We start from the raw sequence: 19,751 nt of genomic DNA on the forward strand, positions 1-19,751 counted from the left end.
ATACACCAGTCAAATTGGACTTGCTATCATACCAGACTTGCTGAATTTATCCAGAATTTTCTGTTGTTATTTCGGATTTCCATCAATATTTTGTTTTATTCTTCCTTGTTTTTCATGAACTGTTTTGTTAATTGGATGTACTTGATGTTGCCTTTCCAATGCTGATCTCCGCGTCAAGAGATTGGTTCTCTGCCATCAGAGATCCAAGATAACAGAGTTTGCTACTGCTTTCAGTGATGTGTTATTGAGCCTGATTACAGGCAGAGAAAACACCCTGTCCCTGACACTGATGTTGAGGGAGAGTTGTGTGGGTGAACTAGTGCAGCATCGCCAGCATTTCCAAAGTTCTCAGATCAGGACATACTGCCGGTGTTCAGTCTGGATCAGTGAGGAGTTTTGTATCTGATTGTGTATAGTGGCACAGTCCTTCCAAGGTGACAGGAAAGGTAGGAATTGCCTTTCTCAGAAGCCTCCATCATCGCTTTGTGTACATCCTGTCCTACATGCCAAGTATGCTAGTGCTAATCAAGCAAAAACAACTTCACTGGCTTGGGCATGTGCAAGTATGGAAGACAGTTTCAATCCCTTGGATATGCTATAGAGGAGGCAGTCCACACCAAGAGACCGGTCCAAAGCTCTGATTCAAGGATGCTGTCAAAAGAGATGTGAAAGATTTCAACATCAATAATGACAAGCAGCAAACTCCAGCTAGTAACTGATGGAAATGATGACAAGAGCTGTGGGCAGGAGTTTGTCTCCATGATGACCAGTGATTTCAGAAGCTCCAAATGCAGACTTGTGAATTGGGTAGCACAGATCATCCCACACCCACTGGCAGAAGGCAAGTTCATGTGTGGCCTCTGTGACAGATATTATCTTTCCAGAATCCACTTGCTCAGCCATCAAAAGAAGTGCAGCAGATGTTCTCACCTGACCCACTAATGGCTGCAGTCCCATCAACTCCCACAGATGGAAGGGTGCCAACCTAACACAATCAAATGTTCCAGCATGCTTCAATAGAACATTATCTCAGACACATCAATCGATACCAAGCTAAAGGAGATATTCCTGCACTGAATGGATTCTATGATTTGGACAGGTGACCAAAACCTTGTCAAAGAGGTAGGTTTTATAGAGTGTCTGAGAGACAGGGTGGCGTAGGGAGGAAATTCCAGCTGAAGGCACGGCTGCCAATAGTGGAGTGATTAAAATCAAGGATGACCAATAGATCAAAATTGAAACAGCACAGATGTCTTGAAGGGCTGGAGCAGATTAGTCATGAGGAAGGGCAGGTCAGGTGAGGGTTTGAACACAAGGATGTGAATTTTAATTCTGAGGCACTGGTGGACCAGATGCCAATATCGATCAGTGAGCACAAGACTGGCGGTGAACAGAATGGATTCCTGAACAAACGAGACAGGACCCAGAAATTTCAGTGAATTTGCAGATGCCAACATCTAAGCAAACAAATTAGGAGGAGGAGTAGGTCACTTGGCCCTGCTCTGCCACTCAGTAAAATCATACTAACCTAACTATAACACCACGTTCTCACCTGCTCCGGATAACCTTTCATTCCCTTGCTTATCAACAATCTATCTACCTCTGCCTTAAAAACATTCAAAGATCCTGCTTCCACTGTCTTTTGAAGAAGAGAGTTCCCCAGGGGAAAAAAACTAACTTCTGTCCTAAACAGGTGTCCCCTTATTTTTAAACAGTGGCTTCTAATTCTAGATTCTTTCACAAGAGGAAACATCCTCTCCAAATCCACCCTGTCAAGAGCCTCACATGATTCAATCAAATTGCCTCTTAGTCTTTTAAACTCCAGCAGACACAAACTTTCCGAATAAGCCAACCTGTCTATTCCAGGTTTTTGTTTGGTAAATCTTGTCTGAAGTATTTCTATTGCTTTACATCCTTTCTTAAATAAAGTGACCAATACGGTAACATTTACTCCAAATGTGGAATCATCAATGCCCTGTACAACTGAAGCATAAACTCCCTACTCCTGTATTCAACCTTCCTTGCAATAAACAATAACATTCTATTAGCTTTCCTAATTACTTGCTGTTCTTGCATACTAACCTTTTGCAAGGCATGCACTTGGACGCCCAGATCTCTCTGCTATCGCTTAGTACTCACATACTATGTTTCTTTTCTATTTTGCCTCTCAAATTGGATAACTTTATGCTTTCCACATTAAACTCCACTCGCCAGATCTTTACCCACTCACTTAACCATCTATATTCTTTATAGCCTCCTTGTGTCTTCTTCACATCTCACTTTACTTCTTATCTGTTGCCTTGGCAAATTTAGTAACCATATCTTCAGTCTTTTATACTAATAGATGATTCTTTCAATCCACAAAAAAAACACTCCATTCAGTAAATTCAAAGCTCAAATGCTTCAGTTCCTTTAAGTGTGGAGTTAACATGAAGAGCTGATGAGCACTGAGGGCAGACTGCTGCCCAATTGACACCAAATAGTTGGATACTCAATAGTATCTGACTATACTATACTAGTATAATAAATGGTATATTCCTGAGTCTCCCCAACCAATGCAATAATCTCACGAAGGCTGCCAGCTTAAATGTTGGGGCTGTAACAGCTGACTTCACTGTTGACCTGTCGATCCTTTTGCCCTTCCCTCTGAAGTTGGGGCCCTATACTGCAGATGTCATACCCAAAAGGACATCCCTAATGTAGCAGCCAGCCAATGTTAACTAACGATTGAATCACAGACTGCTAAGATATCAGGGCAGAGTCTGGGCCAGTCCTCATCACTAGATGGCAATCAGGACAGGATCCTCACTCATCTTTCGATATTCCTACAAGATGGGTGGATTGACCATGTTCGAAAATGGCCAAGTGAAACTTGTTCATCCAAAAATGAGAGAGACATGCACAAATAAATAACTTGAACACCAGCGGACTCACCAAATTCCTCCTCACTCCGGTTCCGGTGCAAATAGATCCACAGCTTGCGTCCAATATCATACTTCACACACGGATCTTTCTCATAGTGCAGTCTGTCCAGAGCCCCACTCACAACTGTGTTAATCTGCAAGAAGATAAGAACTAACGTGTGGGATGGAGGCTGAGGTATGGGACCAGTGTTAAGTTCCACAAAAGGACAGCTTCTTTCAACGAGCCAACATTATCCCAACAATTACAGCTCTCCAATTCCACATGATCCTCCACTGCACACATTAAAGTTTACATTATCTGCTTATAGGATACAAGAGCTCCCCCTACCCTCTCCTCTTACAAAGTTCTCCATCATCTACATAATCACAACTCCCCTCCACCATGTACATGATTACCGATCCCCCCTCACTGTGTAAATAATCAAAACACTCCCTCTTCCTACAGTCTATCTGAATATTTCAGTCCCTCATTTAAGCTAAGAAGACGATTATTTTCCAGTTTGAGTCAGTCCCTTTACCTGGGCACTGGTGACCTCGGGAGCCAGGAACTGCGAGTCTTTCAACAGCTCACAGATCTCTGCGCGGGTCCCCTCCCCATTTGGAAGCCGGGCAGCAGCATCTCGCACTGTGGGAGATGAATCATTGCATTACACACAAAATTATAAACAGCTTCTCAGAAATGGCAGAAGAGTGAGATATATGTGAAAGGTTTTGTGGAGAGAAATACTATGCCAACTCCTTGCCACACTACACGGTGACATTTGTATAACGCAGCAATTTGAATGTGAGCTGAGATACTTAGTCTCCACTGGACACAACACCAGAAACAGAAGTTGCTGTGTTCCTGCGTCTTACCGTATCTGTGGGGCAGAGAGATTATCAAGACTGGCACCAAAATATCAATCCCTCTCCTCTCACAGGTGATGAGAGAATTCTGCCCCATTTCATTCATGGTCAGATTTTAGTTCAGATTTGAAGTAGCCATTGCGTAAAATTTTCCACAAATCCACACAAAACAATTTCATAATCAGCAACATCAAACTCATTCACACTTGAGGCGGCAACACAAAGGTGTTCACACAACCCAACAGCTGCACATCTTCTCCAAGACATATGCACCTCCACCCAATCCAACACTTTGCCCTCAATCCATTTCCTGGTGTAAATTCTTCTCTCAGCAGAGGGGAGAATATCCTCAGAAATCCAGTTCACAGGAGGTTCACCAGATCAATTCCAGGGATGAAGAGACTGATGTACGAAGAGAGATTAAACAGTGTGGTTTTATACTTGCTGGAGTTGAAAAGGATGAGAGGGGATCTGATCGAGATATATAAAATACTAAAAAGGACTGATAATGTAAATGTAGACCAAATATTTCCTCACATGGGGCAATCTCAAACAAGAGGTCACAGATATAGGTTGAGGGGCAGTAGATTTAAAACTGAGTTGAGGAGGAACGACTATGAATTTGAAGAATGCGTTGCCCAATTGCACAGTGGAATCTGAATTATTAAATGGTTTTGAGAGAGATAGATATATTTCTGATAAAAAAGGGGATAAAGGGATATGGGGAACAGATAGAGAGGTGGATCCCAGACCAGGGAGAGATCAGCCATGATCTGATTGAATGGCAGAGCTGGGCTGAATTCACTTACTTCTGCTCCTAATTCCTACATTCGTAGGAACTCAAGCTAAACACAATCCCCTGGCCCCAAAGCTCACACTTTCATTCGCACTCACGCAGAGCACTGGAGAGGGCATAAGCAAAGACTGTTCAAAATGACTCATTCCCAAAGTGTTAATGGAGACCCTGCCCCCCACTGCCCCTACCCCAGCACACAGCAGGGAGGTGGACCACTCTGCTCAAGAGTGCATCAACTCAGGACAGATATTTAATCTTTCAATTTATTTCAGAATTTACCTCCCATTTGATTCTGGACAGAGTCCATTTTCTACAAGTTTTGGAGGCTAGTGTGGAAAGAAAATTTATTGAAAAACATTTCCCCAGACTTCCTTGCTTAATCCTGAATTCTAAAATCTAGTTTCAGAATCTCACCCAGTGACAGAATGGTGACGTAGGCTGGCCTATCAGATCGCAGCAGAGAATGTTCGCGTGCCTTATTGAGAGACGGATCCTTGTCAAACACTCCCTTTACTGGGCCCACAACAGAGTCAAAGCCATGCATTCGGAAGGTGAAGGCTTTGTGGGGCTGGCTGTATCGCTGGCGCTCCTGTGGAAAGAACCACACACCATTTGCTGTAGTTCATGACAGACTGCTTAATAACACAGGCTAAAATAAGCTTAGAAATCTCACTCGGAGTTTACAGAACAAATTCAATATAAGAATGTCCATCTCCTGAAGGCTGTGCCGTTTGTTGGTTACAATCAGAGGTCTTCGCAACTCAACTAAAACAAAGCCAATTACTAAGGTGTGAGGGGAGAGCTGGCAAAGGTTTATCAGCTAAATGATATGGCAGCAGGTAAATAATGTGACATATTTAAAAGTAGCAGTTCAAACCAAATATATTCCATTGAAAAACAAAAATTCATCTATCCATGGCTCACTAAGATTAGTATTAGATTAAAAGAATCTAAGAGCAAGAAGGTAATGTTGGAGCTGTACAGACCATTGGTTAAGTCACAGCTAGACTGCTGTGTGCAATTCTGGTTGCCTCACTATAGGAAGGATATGATCACACTGGAGGGGGTACAGAGGAGATCTACTAGGATGGTGCCTGGATAGGTCATTTGAGCTATAAAGAGAGACTAGATAGGCTTGGGTTGTTTTCTTTAGAGCAGAGAAGACTGGGGGTGGGGGGGTTTGCAGAAGAACACACGATTGAGGTGTATAAGGTTCTGAGGGGTATGGACACGGTGAATAGGGAGCAGCTGTTTCTACTGGTTGAGGGGTCAACTACAAGGGAACATAGTTTCAGGATCAGGGGCAGGAGATTCGGAGGGGATTTAAGAAAAAAAATAACTCAGCGATAGTGGAAATCTGGAATGCACTGCCTGGGGAGGCTGGAACCTTACAATCTTTTAGAACTATTTTGATGAGCACTTGAAACATCATAATTATCAAGGATATGGGAAAAGTGCTGGAAAATAGGATTAGTTGCAGTTATTGTCAGTGCAGGCTTGATGGGCCAAAAAACCACTTTGGCGTTGCATGACTCTATGAGAGGCTTAAAGTCAGGCAAAGATCAAAAGGGAAGAAACTGAATACGAGAGCAAACTTGCCAGGAATATAAAAACAGAACGCAAGAGCTTTCATAGGTACATAAAAAGGAAAAAGCTAAAGTAAAGATTGATCTCTGAGAGACAGAGAGAGGAGAAATGGCAGTGACATTGGATAAAAGTGCTGTGTGTCTCTTCACATAGAAGGACAAGTTACAGATCAGAAATAAAGGGTGACCTTGTGGCTAGAGAGTGAGGAATTTAAGGTCTTTAATAATCAGCAACAAATAAACATGAGACATGCTTAAGAGTCTAAAACCAGACAAATCCCCAGCGTCTGATGGCTTCCTTTCTAGGTTTCTAAAAAAGATAGCTGCAGAGCTGGAAGGTGCACTGTTCACGATTTTCCAGAATTCCCGAGAATCTGAAATGGCCCAAGCAGATTGGGAGTTAGCAAATGTAATACAGCTATGAAAGTGAGGAGGGAGAAAGCACAGGCTACTCAGTCTGACATCGGTCATCAGGAAAGGAAAACTTCTTAATGCACTTAATCACAGTATGATCAGACAGTCAGCACAGTATCATGATTTTTAAAAATTCATTTACAGGATGTGGCGTCGCTAGCCACACTAGCCTTTATTGCCTGTCCCTGATTGCCCTTGAGAAGGTGGTGGTGAGCTGCCCTCTTGAATCACAGTCGTCCCTGAGGTGTATGTACACCCACAGTGCTGTTAGAGAGAGAATTCCAGAATTTTGACCCAGTGACAGTGAAGGAACAGTGATATATTTCCAAGTCATGATGGTGAATGGCTTGGGGGAACCTTCACGTTGTGGTGTCCCAATGTACCCACTGTCCATGTCCTTCTAGATGGCAGTGGATGGGAGTTTCGGTGGTGCTGCCTCAGGAAGCTTGGTGAGTTCCTGCAGTGCATTTTGTAGATGGTACACATTGCTGCTACCGCCCACCTGTGATAGAAGTGAATGTTTGTGGAAGGGGTAGCAATCAAGTAGGCTGCTTTGCTTTCCACAGAATTCCTAGCCTTTGACCAGAGCTGGGAGCCATTGTGTTTATGTGGCTTGTCTACTTCAGTTTTTGGTCAGATAGGTTTTAAAAGGTGTGAGGCAACCTGCCTCCACCACCCTCCCAGGCAGCAGAATCCAGACTCTCAACACCCTCTGGGTACAAAGAGTGTTCCCTCACATCCTTTCTAAATTTCCCACCCCTCACCTTGAACTTGTATCCACTCCTGACTGACCCTTCAACTAAGGGGAACAGCTGCTCCTTATCCACTCTGTCCATGCCCCTCATAATCTTGTACACCTCAATCAGATCACCTCCTCATTCTTCTCTGCCCCAACAAAAACAACCCAAATCTATCCAACCTCTCTCCATCCCAAACAACATCCTGGTGAATCTCTCCTGCGCCCCCTCCAGCGCAATCACATCTTTCATATAATGTGGTGACCAGAACTGCACAAGTACTCCAGCCTGTGACCTCACCAAAGTTTCATACAGCACCAACATGACTTCCCTGCTTTTGTAATATAAGGCTCAATTGATAAAGGAAAGTGTCTCATTCGCCTTTTTCACCACCCTACTAACATACCCTTCCATCTTCAGAGATCAATGGACAAAATTGCCAAGGTCCTTTTGTTCCAAAGGACTTCCTGGTGTCACTGATCAATTCAAGCATTGAGGCCTTGGCTGTATTTCGAAGAGGGTGGTAATTGTCTGGAATGTGCTACAGAGGAGGTGATAGAAGCCGATACAACAGCAACGTTTAAGGGGCATCTTGACAGATACATGAATAGGCAGAGAATAAGGGCATACGGATCACAGAGTCAAAGTGTCTTTGGTTTAGAAAGCTGTCACGTGTCTGTGCAGGTTTGGTAGGCCCCAGGGCCAGTTCTTGTGCTGTACTGTTTTTTGCTCTGATATAAATCTCTCATTTGAATCCTCATTCTCACCTGCTCTTGGAAAACGCGCTTTTCATCTCCAGTACTGGGTCTCACCACGTAGTCTGTTCTCCTATGATTAAACAAGTGTCACCAGTCAGTGATCAAAGCCACCAGAAGGTCACCAATCCCCATCATTGGCACTACCCCCCTCCCCCCGGATCCACTCACTGGACAGCTCAGAACCATACCCTGGGATTGCTGCCACCTTCCAACCCATTGCGAACCCTTCCCCAGGATCAGCTTGCTGATTCGAACCACAGATTCTCACCATGCCCTTCCCTGTGTTCTGTGAATGAAGCAGCTCTTGAACAAACTTACAAATTAGGAGGAGTAAACCATTTGGCCCCTCGAGCCTGCTCTGCCATTTGATAACATCATGGCTGATCTACTTTCCTGTACATCCTCTGTATGCCTTCACTCCCTCATAGAGCAAGAATTTCTGTCTCCATGTTGGGATTGGCTAAAGGCAGCCGGATATGAGTTCTGATCTTTCAGTAGACATTGCAGGCTGTATCTGACAATCATTCACCCTGTGCTACCGTCTATGGTCAAGGGAACGCTTTCTAATAGTGTACAGCCTGAAGCTAGTCTCACTTTGGAAATATTTCATATTTATCTCATTATCCAAATTGAATTTTGCTTTAATCGAAGAGAATGTTTCGAGCATTGATCTCAAAGCAATCAGCACAAAGCTTCATAAACACAGCTCCTGCACCTGAGCAATTGTCAGGTCAGTTACAAATCAATAACATTCTGAGGGTGAATGCAGTTTTACACTGAGTACAGTCTCACAGTCTCTCCCTTCCTGCATTGATAACATCACAACTGATAGTCCGGTTCCTCATTTGCAGCAGCCCCTCAACCCTGAATTCAGTGATACTTACACCCTGGGCGTTGGGGGTGTGATGTCTGCGAGTTCCTCAGATTCCTGTAGGAGAGAGAAGCAATTTGTCACAGCCTCCTTGGCCCAAACCCAATATTAACCCTTCAAGAGCCCAATACGGACAGCTGCAGTCCAATAATGACAGTGCTTGAATATTACAAAACCGGCACAGATTGCAAACCAGAGGAAAGAATTCACTTCATTCAAAAAAATAAAGTAGGCAGAGATTGGGATTAAAGAAAAACTTGTTTTATATAGCACCTTTTCAAGATTTTTGAATGTTTCAAAGCGTTTCACAGCCAATAAGGTTAAGTTTATTTATTAGTGCCATAGTAGGCTTATATTAACACTGCAATGAAGTTACTGTGAAAATCCCCTAGTCGCCACACTCCAACACCAGTTTGGGTACACTGAGGGAGAATTTAGCGCGGCCGATGCACCTAACCAGCAGTAATGAATTACTTGGGAAGTCTAGTCACTGTTGTAAAATAGGAAACACGGCAGCCAGTTTATGTACAGGAAGCTCCCACAAACAGCACTGTGATGCTGATTAAGGAACAAATACTTGCTACTGCTTCTTTTTGAAAGTGTGTAAACGTGATCTTTGATGTCAACATGAGGGTCAGACTGGGCCTCAGTTTATAGGCAGCACAGTGGCAAGCACCGCTGCCTCACAGCGCCAGGGGCCTGGGTTCGATTCCCAGCTTGGTCACTGTCTGTGTGGAGTCTGAACATTCTTCCCGTGTCTGAGTGGGTTTCCTCCCACAGTCCAAGGATGTTCAGGTTAATTTGAATGGCCATGGTAAAATTGACCCTGATTGTCAAGGGGATCAGCAGGGTAAATGTGTGGGGTTATGGGAATAGGGTCTGGATGGGATTGTGGTCAGTGCAGACTCAATGGGCTGAATGGCCTCCTTCTGCACTGTAGGGATTCTATGATTCTATAGGATGTTATTCTAATGTCTTATCCAAAAGGCAACACTTCTATCAGTGCAGCACTCCCCCTCAGTACTGAACTAAAATGTTAGCTTTCACCTGTATGTTCAATCATGTAGTCAGACTTTAAGCCAAAACATGGTACTTACAGGCAAGAATATCACTGACTCAGCCACATCAGAGAAATAGGGGCAAGAGGACTTTCCAATTCTTTGGATTCAAGGAGACCCTCAATGTTAATTGCGACAGGGAGATGTAGAACTTGCTTGAGCAAAAGACAAGGATTTACCTTAAGGATCCAGTTCCTAATGTAGCATGTGAGCACAGTGCCCCACCCCGGGGCACAGGGAGGTGGGGGCCGGCCCCGCTCTGGGGCACAGGGAGGCGGGGGCCGGCCCCGTCCCGGGGCACAGGGAGGTTGTCCAAGAGGGAGGGAACTGGGAAGCGGGAGGGAGGGAAGTGGGTGCTGCTCTGAGATGGAGGGGATTGGAGGGAGGGAGGCTACTTAGAGAGGGAGGGGGGATGGAGGGGTCTGCCCTCAGGGAGAGGATAATGACAAACATTTCTGCACTGCTTTAAAAGGGGATATCCAATCTAATGGCATCTTCCTGCTCCTGGACAATACGCAATGTACCTTGGGAAATGTCTGATCTTTGACCTCCAACCACAGCTGATACAACGAGGTCATTTCCTTCTCTGAATCCCGTCCAGAACCTGGGCAACAGAGAAAAGGAAATTCTTAAAACCAAACAGCCACTAATAGCAATCTTTCAACTTAATTATTAACCAATCTCTGCTTACAAATAGGGCAGGACTCAAGAGTGCTTTCCGACAGTTGCTTTGATCTCATTCATTGTGACTCTGGCTGCTCCATCTTTGCAAAGAGAGAATTAACTGAAGATAGTACAAGATCAATTTGAAGGAAAAGATGACATGCCTCATTGATGCTGAAACAGAAATACTTATGACAATGTGGCCGGAGTTGTATTTACCACATATTAATAATAGCTTTCTTTAGTTTTCCCACCGCTATCTCTCCCAGTTATTTGCAGAATGATGGCACAGTGGTAAGCACTGCTACCTCACTGCACCAGAATTCAATTCCACAATCAAGCCTGCCGCCATTACCCTTTCAAGAAGTTCATTCCAGACCCCAACCACTGTCTACGGAAAAATCCTTTTCTCAAATCACTTTTACTCCTTTTGCCAATGATTTTGAATCTTTGCCCTCTAATTCCTGATTTATTCCTGAGAGAGAACAGTTTTTCACTGTCAGTTACCTTAAAGATATTCAAAACCTCAGTAAGTCTCCTCTCAGCCTTGTTTTCCCCAAGGAAAACAGACCCAATCTCTCCAATCTATCCTCATAGCACCAGTTCTTATGAATCTCCCTTGAATTCTTTCCAATGCCTTCACATCCTTCCTCAAGGATGGCACCCAGAGCTGGATGCAGTGTTCTAGATGAAGCTGAGCTAGTGTTGTATAAAGTTCAATATGACTTCCTTAATCTTGTTTTCAATGCCAGTATTAATAAAGCCTAAAATACAATAAGCTTTATTGACTGCTCTCTCAACATGCCCTGCCATCTTCAATGACTTATGTACATATGCACCAAGATCCATTTGCTCCTACAAGCCTTTAGACTTTCTCCGTTTATTTTACACTGTTCCTCCGTATTCTTCCTTCAAAAATGAATCACCTCACACTTATCTGCATTGAACTGAATCTGCCACTTGTCTGCCCAATTCACTAACTTGTCTATGTCCTTTTGAAATTCGAGACTATCTCATCATAGCTGACAATACTTCCAATCTTCCTATCATCCATAAATCTTTCAATCATGCCCTCAACACCACGGCTTCTAAGCCATTAAAATATCTCAGGAACAGCAAGTGTCCCAACACTGACCCCTGGGGAAATCCATTACAAACCTTCCACCAATCTGAAAATAAGTATCTATTACTACTCCCGCCTCCCGTCACTCAGTCAATTTCTTAGCCGACTGCCTACTTTTCCTTTTATTCCACGAGATAGAATTTTGTGGCACTGTATCAAATACCTTTCAAAAGGCCATAAACACTACATCAATAACATTGCTCTCATCAACCTTCTCTGTTACCATCTCAAAAACTTCAAGTTAAATATGATTTTCCCTGAATGAATCCATACTGACTTTCCTTAATTATCCTGCACTTGTCAAAGTGAGCCGAACTATCGTTTCCAGAAATTTCTCTGCTACTAAAGTCAGACGGATTGCTCTGTAGTTGCTGGTTTTATCCCTGCACATTTTTTTTGAACGAGGGTGTAACATTCACAACTCCCAGTCCTCTAACACCACCCCGTTCTCAGGAAGACTGAGAAATTATCAGCAGTGACATTGCAATTTCCACTCTCACCTCCCTCAGTATCTTTGGACGCATCTCAGCCAGTCCCAGAACTTTATCAATTTTAAATAAAAATAACCTCCTCCTTCTCAACTGTCAATTCCTCAAGCATAACAGTTAACTTCTCTCTCACCTCGGCCTGAGTAGCATCCAGATGTGGAACTGTAGTTCTTATTTTGGTTGACTGGAATAGTGCTGCCCACGGAAGATTTGGCTAAGTTTTCGATCTTAAAGGACCCAATTCCTTAACACTGTAGTCAAAGTCCAGCTGACTGACTGATTCGCATTGTGAAGATCAAGATTCACATCAAAGAATCTGGTAAGATCCTCCTCACACTCGCTCATTTACCAATACCGTGTTCCACACAATTCTTCAGAATTTTTAGTAGTGGCCTAAACCAAGATTGATAACAAGTGTTTCCTTTTCCCCTATTGCCTCACATCAACTGTCCTTTTCCATATTGTTGCCTCACTGGGGACTTACCCTCCACAGGACGAGTGGGAGAAGGACAATACCCACAAAATGTGGGGTGGCACGGTAGCACAGTGGTTAGCACTGCAGCCTCACATCGCCAGGTTCAATTCTCAGCCTGGGCCACTGTCTGCGTGGAGTTTGTACATTGTCCCTGTGTCTGTGTGGGTTTCCTCCGTGCGCTCTGGTTTCCTCCCACAGTCCAAAGTGTGTGGGTTAGGTGGATTGGCCATGCTAAATTGCCCCTTAGTGTCAATGAGACTAGCCAGGGTAAGTGCACAGGGTTATGGGGGTGGGGCCCAGGTGGGATTGTGGTCGGTGCAGACTCGATGGGTTGAATGGCCTCCTTCTGCACTGTAGGGATTCTACGAAAGCTCTTTCGTAAGAACATTAACAAAGAGGGCAGGGAATCAGCCTCAATCACGTGGACAATTTGATTCATATTCTCATAACACAATGTGAAAAATGTCTAACTTCATTCACCTTGTGATGATCCTCCCTGTTACTGATTCACTAACCAGAAACAGCCTTCATGAAAGATTTCTTAACTCTGCATTAAATCTCTTATAGTTTTTCCTATTCCAATTAAAAATAAAGTCACAATTCCCTCCACCTTTCTCAAAACTGTGACCTCTACTTGTTGCTGTCTGTCTAGTGAATCTTTGCAACAATTTGCTGTTGATTCTAATATTCTTGTTATAACTCCACAGTAAACTCCAATGACTTGGATAGTTTCAGCCTCCCTTTCCTTGTCTTCTTGTTCAATGAAGGACAGCATAGTAATGGTAATGTGCATGTAACATGCTTTGAGAGGATTCTGTCAGACACAGTGAGCCTGTTATATGAAGCCCCTTCATATAAGCAAAAGCCTTTCTTTTAAGACAGCACACTGCCCGAGATGGTCAACCCCAACTCACCAATCCACTTCCACAGCTGGCCTCGTTCTGTGCAGTTTACATATGGTGCAAAGTTAGTGGGAAGCGCAGACATTCCACCTGTGTGAAATCAAATTACATTATCAATATTATCATATAAGCACTGTTGCACGGAAAAATCAAACTCAACAATACTGAGAGTCTACAGATAAACAAAGACAATGAATTAATTGAGGATTAGAGAAGAGGCAAATGTTAAAATAATAAACATAGAAGACAGGAGCAGGAGAAGTCCATTTGGTCCTTCGAGACTTTAATATCACATTTGAAAAACAACAGCACACTGGCATTTCAGTCTAGATTTTCCTGCTCAGGTCCTGGAGTGGGATTTGAACCTCAATCCTTTGGATTCAGAGCCACGGCTGACAAGCTCTTCACTTGCTTTCACTGTACAGAAAGTGTCCTTTAAATGAGTCCAACCGGAACAACAAAACATGCCAATGCTTTCATTCTCATCAACATGTATCAAATAGTCTCGGATTGTTGTAGGTGGAGGCTCAATGGGATGAATGGTCTCCTTCTGTACTGTAAGGATTCTATGGAATACCAAGGTATTTTCAGACAAAGGGAAAAGAAATATGAGTGAGACAGAGGAATTGAGTGAGGGATTAGTAGTTGGAGCAACAGTCCTGGCAGGCATCTGTGGTACATAAGCATATTTAGGTTTGGAACAGAAAGAATGTTGGTCTTTCAGGGAATCGAGGAATGGGGAAAAGGTTGGGAAAAGAGAGTTGAAATCCAAGACCAGCCATGATCATTCGAATGGGGAGCAGCTCAATTGGCCATTTGTCCAACTCCTGATCTTATTTCTTATGATCTTATGGACATCACAGGCTAATAACCAGATGAAATATCTGAATTTTGATAACAAGTGAGAGCTACTGCACTCAACATCAAGGCAGCACGGTATGGTGTCAAGGAGCCGGACCAAAATTGGAGTCAATGGGGATTGGGGGAAAACTCTCCGCTGGTTGGAATCTGGCAGAAAGGAAGATGGTTGTGGTGGTTGGACGTCATCACTGGAGGAATTCCTTAGTGTTCTAAGCCCAACTGTCTTCAGCTGCTTCATCAACCTTCCTGTAAAGGTCAGACGTGGGGATGTTCGCTGATGACTGCATAAGGTTCAGCACTATTCTTGACTCCTCAGATACTGAAGCATCATGTATACCATGTCCAATTACAGCAAGACCAGGACAATATCCAGACTTGGGCTAACAAGTAGCAAGGAACATTTGTGTCATAGAAGTGAAAGGCAATGACCATCTCCAACAAGAGAGGATCTAAGCAACAGTTCCTGACATTCAATGGCTTTACCATTGCCAAATCCCACACTGTCAACTCCTGAGGGTTACCATTGACATGAACTGTAATACTGACACTGAACCGGGCGAGTCAAATAAATACTATGGCTAGAAGACTAGATCAAAGGCTAGGAATCATGCAACTCACATCCTCTCTCCCGAAAGTCTGTCCACCAGCTACAAGGCATAAGTCAGAAGTGTAATGGAATACTCTCCACTTCTCTGGATGAGTGCGATTCCAATAACATTCCAGAAGTTCGACAGCATTCAGGACAATGTAGCCCACTTGATTGCTACCCCTTCCACAAATATTCAATCCCTCCACCACCCATGACCAGTAGCAGCAGTGTGTGTCATCTACAAGATGCCCTGCAGGAACTCATCAAGGTTCCTCAGGCATAACCAGGATTCAGGGTAAACACATTTCCTCTAAGAGTGAAAGGAGAAGTCGGGAGGCCTGGATGACTCGGGATATTGAGACCCTGGTCAACAAGAAGAAAGAGGCACATGACGTGCATAGGCAGCTAGGATCAAGTGAACATAGGAAGCAAGGCTAGTAAGTTTGCAGATGACACCAAGATTGGTGGCATGGTAGACAGTGAGGAAGGTAATCTCCAACTGCAGCAGCATCTTGATCAATTGAGCCAGTGGGCTGATAAATGGCAGATGAAGTTTAATTTAGACAAATGCAAGGTAATGCATTTTGGTAGATTGAATCAGGACAGGACTTACTCAGTTTACAGTAGGGCGTTGGGGAAAGTTACAGAACAAAGAGATCTAGTGGTACATGTTATAGCTCCTTGAAAGTGGAGTCACAGGTGGACAAAGTGGTGAAGAAGGCATTCAGCATGTTTGGTCAGTCAGAACATTGAATACAGGAGTTGGGATGTCTTGTTGAAGTTGTACAAGACATTGGTAAGGCCACACTTGGAATACTGTGTACAGTTCTAGTCACCCTATTATAGAAAGGATATTATTAAACTAGGAAGAGTGCAGAAAAAATTTGCTAGGATGCTCCTAGGACTTGATGGATTGAGTTATAAGGTGAGACTGAATAGACTGGGACATTTTTCCTCCGGAGTGTAGGAGGCTGAGGGGTGACCTCAAAGAGGTCTATAAAATAATGTGGGGCATAGACAAGGTAGACAGTCAATATCTTTTCCTGAAGGTAGGGGAGTCTAAAACTAAATGGCATAGGTTTAAGGAGAGGGGAGAGATACAGAAGTGTCCAGAGGGGCAATTTTTTCACATAGAGGTTGGTGAGTGTCTGGAACAAGCTGCCAGGGGTAGTAGTAGAGGCGGGTACAATTTTATCTTTTAAAAAACATTTAGATAGTTACATGGGTACAATGGATATAGGGGGAAATAGGCCCACTGCTGACAATTGGGATTAGTTTAGGGGCTTTAAAAAGAAAAGGGCAGCATGGACAAGTTGGGCCAAAGGGCCTGTTTCCATGCTGTAAACCTCTATGACTCTATAACCTTCCAAACCAATGACCACTGCCCTCTAGTAAGACAAGAGCAGCAGATACCTGGGAACACCACCACCTGCAATTTCCCCTCCAAGCCACTCATCATCTTGACTTGTAAATATATAGCCATTTCTTTACCGTCGCTGGGTCATAAGACCATAAGACATAGGAACAGAATGAGGCCACTCGACCCATCGAGTCTGCTCTGCCATTCAATCACGACTGATATTTTTCTCATCCCCATTCTCCTTCCTTTTCTCCATAACCCCTGATCCCCTTATTAATCAAGAACCTATCTATCTCTGTCTTAAAGACAGTCAATGACCTGGCCTCTACAGCCTTCTGTGGCAAAGAGTTCCACAGATCCACCACTCTCTGGCTGAAGAAATTCCTCCTCATCTCTGTTTTAAAGGATCGCCCCTTTAGCCTAAGGTTGCGCCCTCTGGTTCTAGTCTTCCTACTAGTAAAAACATCCTCTCCACGCCCACTCTATCCAGGCCTCGCCGTATCCTGGAAGTTTCAATAATATCCTCCCTCATTCTTTCAAACTCCAACGAGTACAGACCCAGAGTCCCCAATCGTTCCCCACACGACAAGCTCTTTATTCCAGGGATCATTCGTGTAAATCTTCTCTGGACCATTTTCAAGGCCAGCACATCCTTCCTTAGATATGGGGTCCAAAACTGGGGTTTATCCACAGCTTTATTCAGCCTCAGAAGTACTTCCTGGCTCTTGTGTTCTAGCCCTCTCGACATGAATGCTAACACTGCATTTGCCTTCCTAACTGCCAATTGAACCTCCACGTTAACCTCAAGAGAATCTTGAACAAGGACTCCCAAAACCCTTTGTGTTTCTGATTTCCTAAGCATTTCCCCATTTAGAAAATAGTCTATGCCTCCATTCCTCCTTCCAAAGTGCATAACCTCACACCTTTCCATATTGTATTCCATCTGCCACTTTGCCCACTCTCGTCACCTGTCCAAGTCCTTTTGCAGCCCCCTCCCCCCTCCACCAATTCCTCAATACTATCTGTCCCTCTACAAATCTTTCTATCATCTGCAAACTTGGCAACAGCGCCTTCAGTTCCTTCCTCTAAATTGTTAATGTATATTGTGAAAAGTTGAGGTCCCAGCACTGACCCGAGGCACACCACGCATCAAACCTGGAATTCCGTTCCTAACAGCATTGTGAGTGAACCTTAATCTCAGGGACTGCAGCGGTTCAAGGACACAGCTCACTACCAACCTCTCAAGAGCAATCAGGGATGGCAATAAATACTGGTCTAGCTAGCAACATCCGTGTCCAGTAAATTAATTTAAAAAACCATATCCATAAATGATTTGAATGAAAAACAGAAAATGCTGGAATTATTCAGACAACCAGACAGCATCCATCCACACAGGATTAATGTTTCAGGTCGATGGTCCTTCATCAGAACTGAGGCAAGATTGAAAGATAAAAGAGTTTTGAGCAAGAGAGACAGGGTGGGATAGGACAATAGAGGTGATCTAGGAGGGCAGTAGGGACTCAATGAGAATGCCAAAGGGATTGCTAATGTGTAAGTTGAAAAAACAGAAAGTGTCTCCCAGATGAAATTTGAATGGTGAGATTGCAGCTGTCCAATTGCAAAGTGAAGAAATAAAGAAACAAGAATAATACAAGCCAGTAAAAATACACATAGTGGAGGCGAAGATATGATCTAAAATCATAGCTGAAGCCAGTTGGCAGACAGACAACCGGATGGGTTAACAAGAGGCCTTTAGATTAACTTCCTCCATAGGTTCCACCACCTCAGCTCTTATCACAGACACTGAGGAATGCAGAGGTAGGGCAAAAGAAATGTTACGCATAATAGCCAGTGAAAGAAAAGTGAACAATATTTGATCTAGTTTCAAAGACTAATAGCACTTAGAGAGTGACTGTAATTCATTATAAATCAGACTTACTCTCACCTTCGCCAGAAAGGAAGCGGAGAGCAGAATGAACCAGTTCTGACCAGTTGGAGGTGTCCGAGAACCAAGAGTTTAACGTACTAGGAGCAGCAATCTGCCACTCCAGCACCTTCTCCTCAATCTGTAAAGAGAAAATCACACTGCAAGGTCAGAATATATGAAGAGAGCCACTGTGGCCTGGTCTCTGGTCAGAGAAAGCTCAGCTCTCACTATCATAACAGATATTTGCAGAAAATGTAGCAGCAGAGAAAGCCCAGCTGCATTACCCACTGACAAGGCTAGACTAAAAGGAGAGAGGGGAAAGAGGAGGCCAAGAGGAAGAGGAGTGGAGGGTGAAGAAGAAAGGGTAGGGGGGAGGACATAAAAGTGGGCAGGGGTGAGCTGGAGAGGGGGAATGGGCAAGATGGAGGGGAAATGGGTGAGGAGGAGGGAGAATGGGCAAGAGGGAATGAGATAAAGAACGAGACAGTGAGAGAAACTGATTACAAACTACACTTGAAATCAGAAACTAAGTTACTCTAAATTCGACTATTGTGCCACTTACCACGGCCACACTTGCTTCTCCCTCTGCCAGTAAAATCTCCTGCAGCAAACTGAAGAAACTGGCTGTTATCCCAGGAACTGCCGGCAACTTTGTCGCATCCAGACTCCTGCACAAAATACACAAAGGAATGAGCCACAAGGTCTGCCAAGCACACCAACACCTGAGTTTAACAGCACACAGTAGGCTGCATCATATACAATTTTATTTAACTCCATCCTTAAAGGTACAAATCCAATGTTTAGAGTGGACTAGGCAAACCCAAACCTATTCCTTGCTTGCTCCAAAAACCAACTTCAAAATCCAACTGCACCCAATTCAAGGTCCTCACAAAAGAAACAAACAAGACCTAAGCTGGCAACAGAAGACATTGCATCCCATCCTGGGCTTGATCTGACGTTTGATCTTAGCCAAAAGGCCGTGAAACATTTTTGTTCTGAAAATTAAGATTCATATTTTGCAGTATTGTAATTATTTCCATATTTGTAACTGTGCAATTCTTTGATTACATTACTCTTTATTTTGATTTCAAAGATAGTCTACAACTTCGTTACGAATTATGGTTATGTGTTTTATTTGGATCATTCTCACAATTCACCATTGTTGCAATGCAAATTTTTCAATACAATAATTATCTATCTACAGGAGTGTATTCAAAATACTAGCTTTATGTATGCATCCCTTTCATAAATCCATGCTGCCTCTGTCCGATTATACCACTGTTTTCCGAGTAGCCTGCTATTAAATCTTTTATAACAGAATCCAGAATTTTCTTCACTCCCGACGCCAGGCTCTCTGGCCTATTACAATGTTT

General features: G+C 43.6%; 1 protein-coding gene across 3 annotated transcripts in view; it reads right to left on the bottom strand.

The window, feature by feature from the left end:
• Positions 1-19,751, bottom strand: part of nfrkb (nuclear factor related to kappaB binding protein) — a 70,648-nt gene that overhangs the window by 26,339 nt on the left and 24,558 nt on the right. For 2 of the 3 annotated variants that reach the window (XM_080214726.1, XM_080214725.1), the window contains exons 10-18: positions 18,941-19,046; positions 18,391-18,517; positions 13,654-13,731; positions 10,515-10,594; positions 8,946-8,989; positions 8,071-8,131; positions 4,981-5,155; positions 3,443-3,549; positions 2,935-3,058 (exon numbers count right to left, since the gene is read on the bottom strand). In XM_080214726.1, the coding sequence (XP_080070852.1) occupies positions 2,935-3,058; positions 3,443-3,549; positions 4,981-5,155; positions 8,071-8,131; positions 8,946-8,989; positions 10,515-10,594; positions 13,654-13,731; positions 18,391-18,517; positions 18,941-19,046 (902 nt within the window). The remainder of the gene's footprint in view (positions 1-2,934; positions 3,059-3,442; positions 3,550-4,980; positions 5,156-8,070; positions 8,132-8,945; positions 8,990-10,514; positions 10,595-13,653; positions 13,732-18,390; positions 18,518-18,940; positions 19,047-19,751) is intronic. The other variant, XM_080214727.1, reaches the window with a different exon arrangement.

The sequence above is a fragment of the Carcharhinus amblyrhynchos genome, chromosome 29 (genome assembly GCF_965287045.1).
Source record: "Carcharhinus amblyrhynchos chromosome 29, sCarAmb.v2.hapA, whole genome shotgun sequence".
NCBI classification, from domain to species: domain Eukaryota; kingdom Metazoa; phylum Chordata; class Chondrichthyes; order Carcharhiniformes; family Carcharhinidae; genus Carcharhinus; species Carcharhinus amblyrhynchos.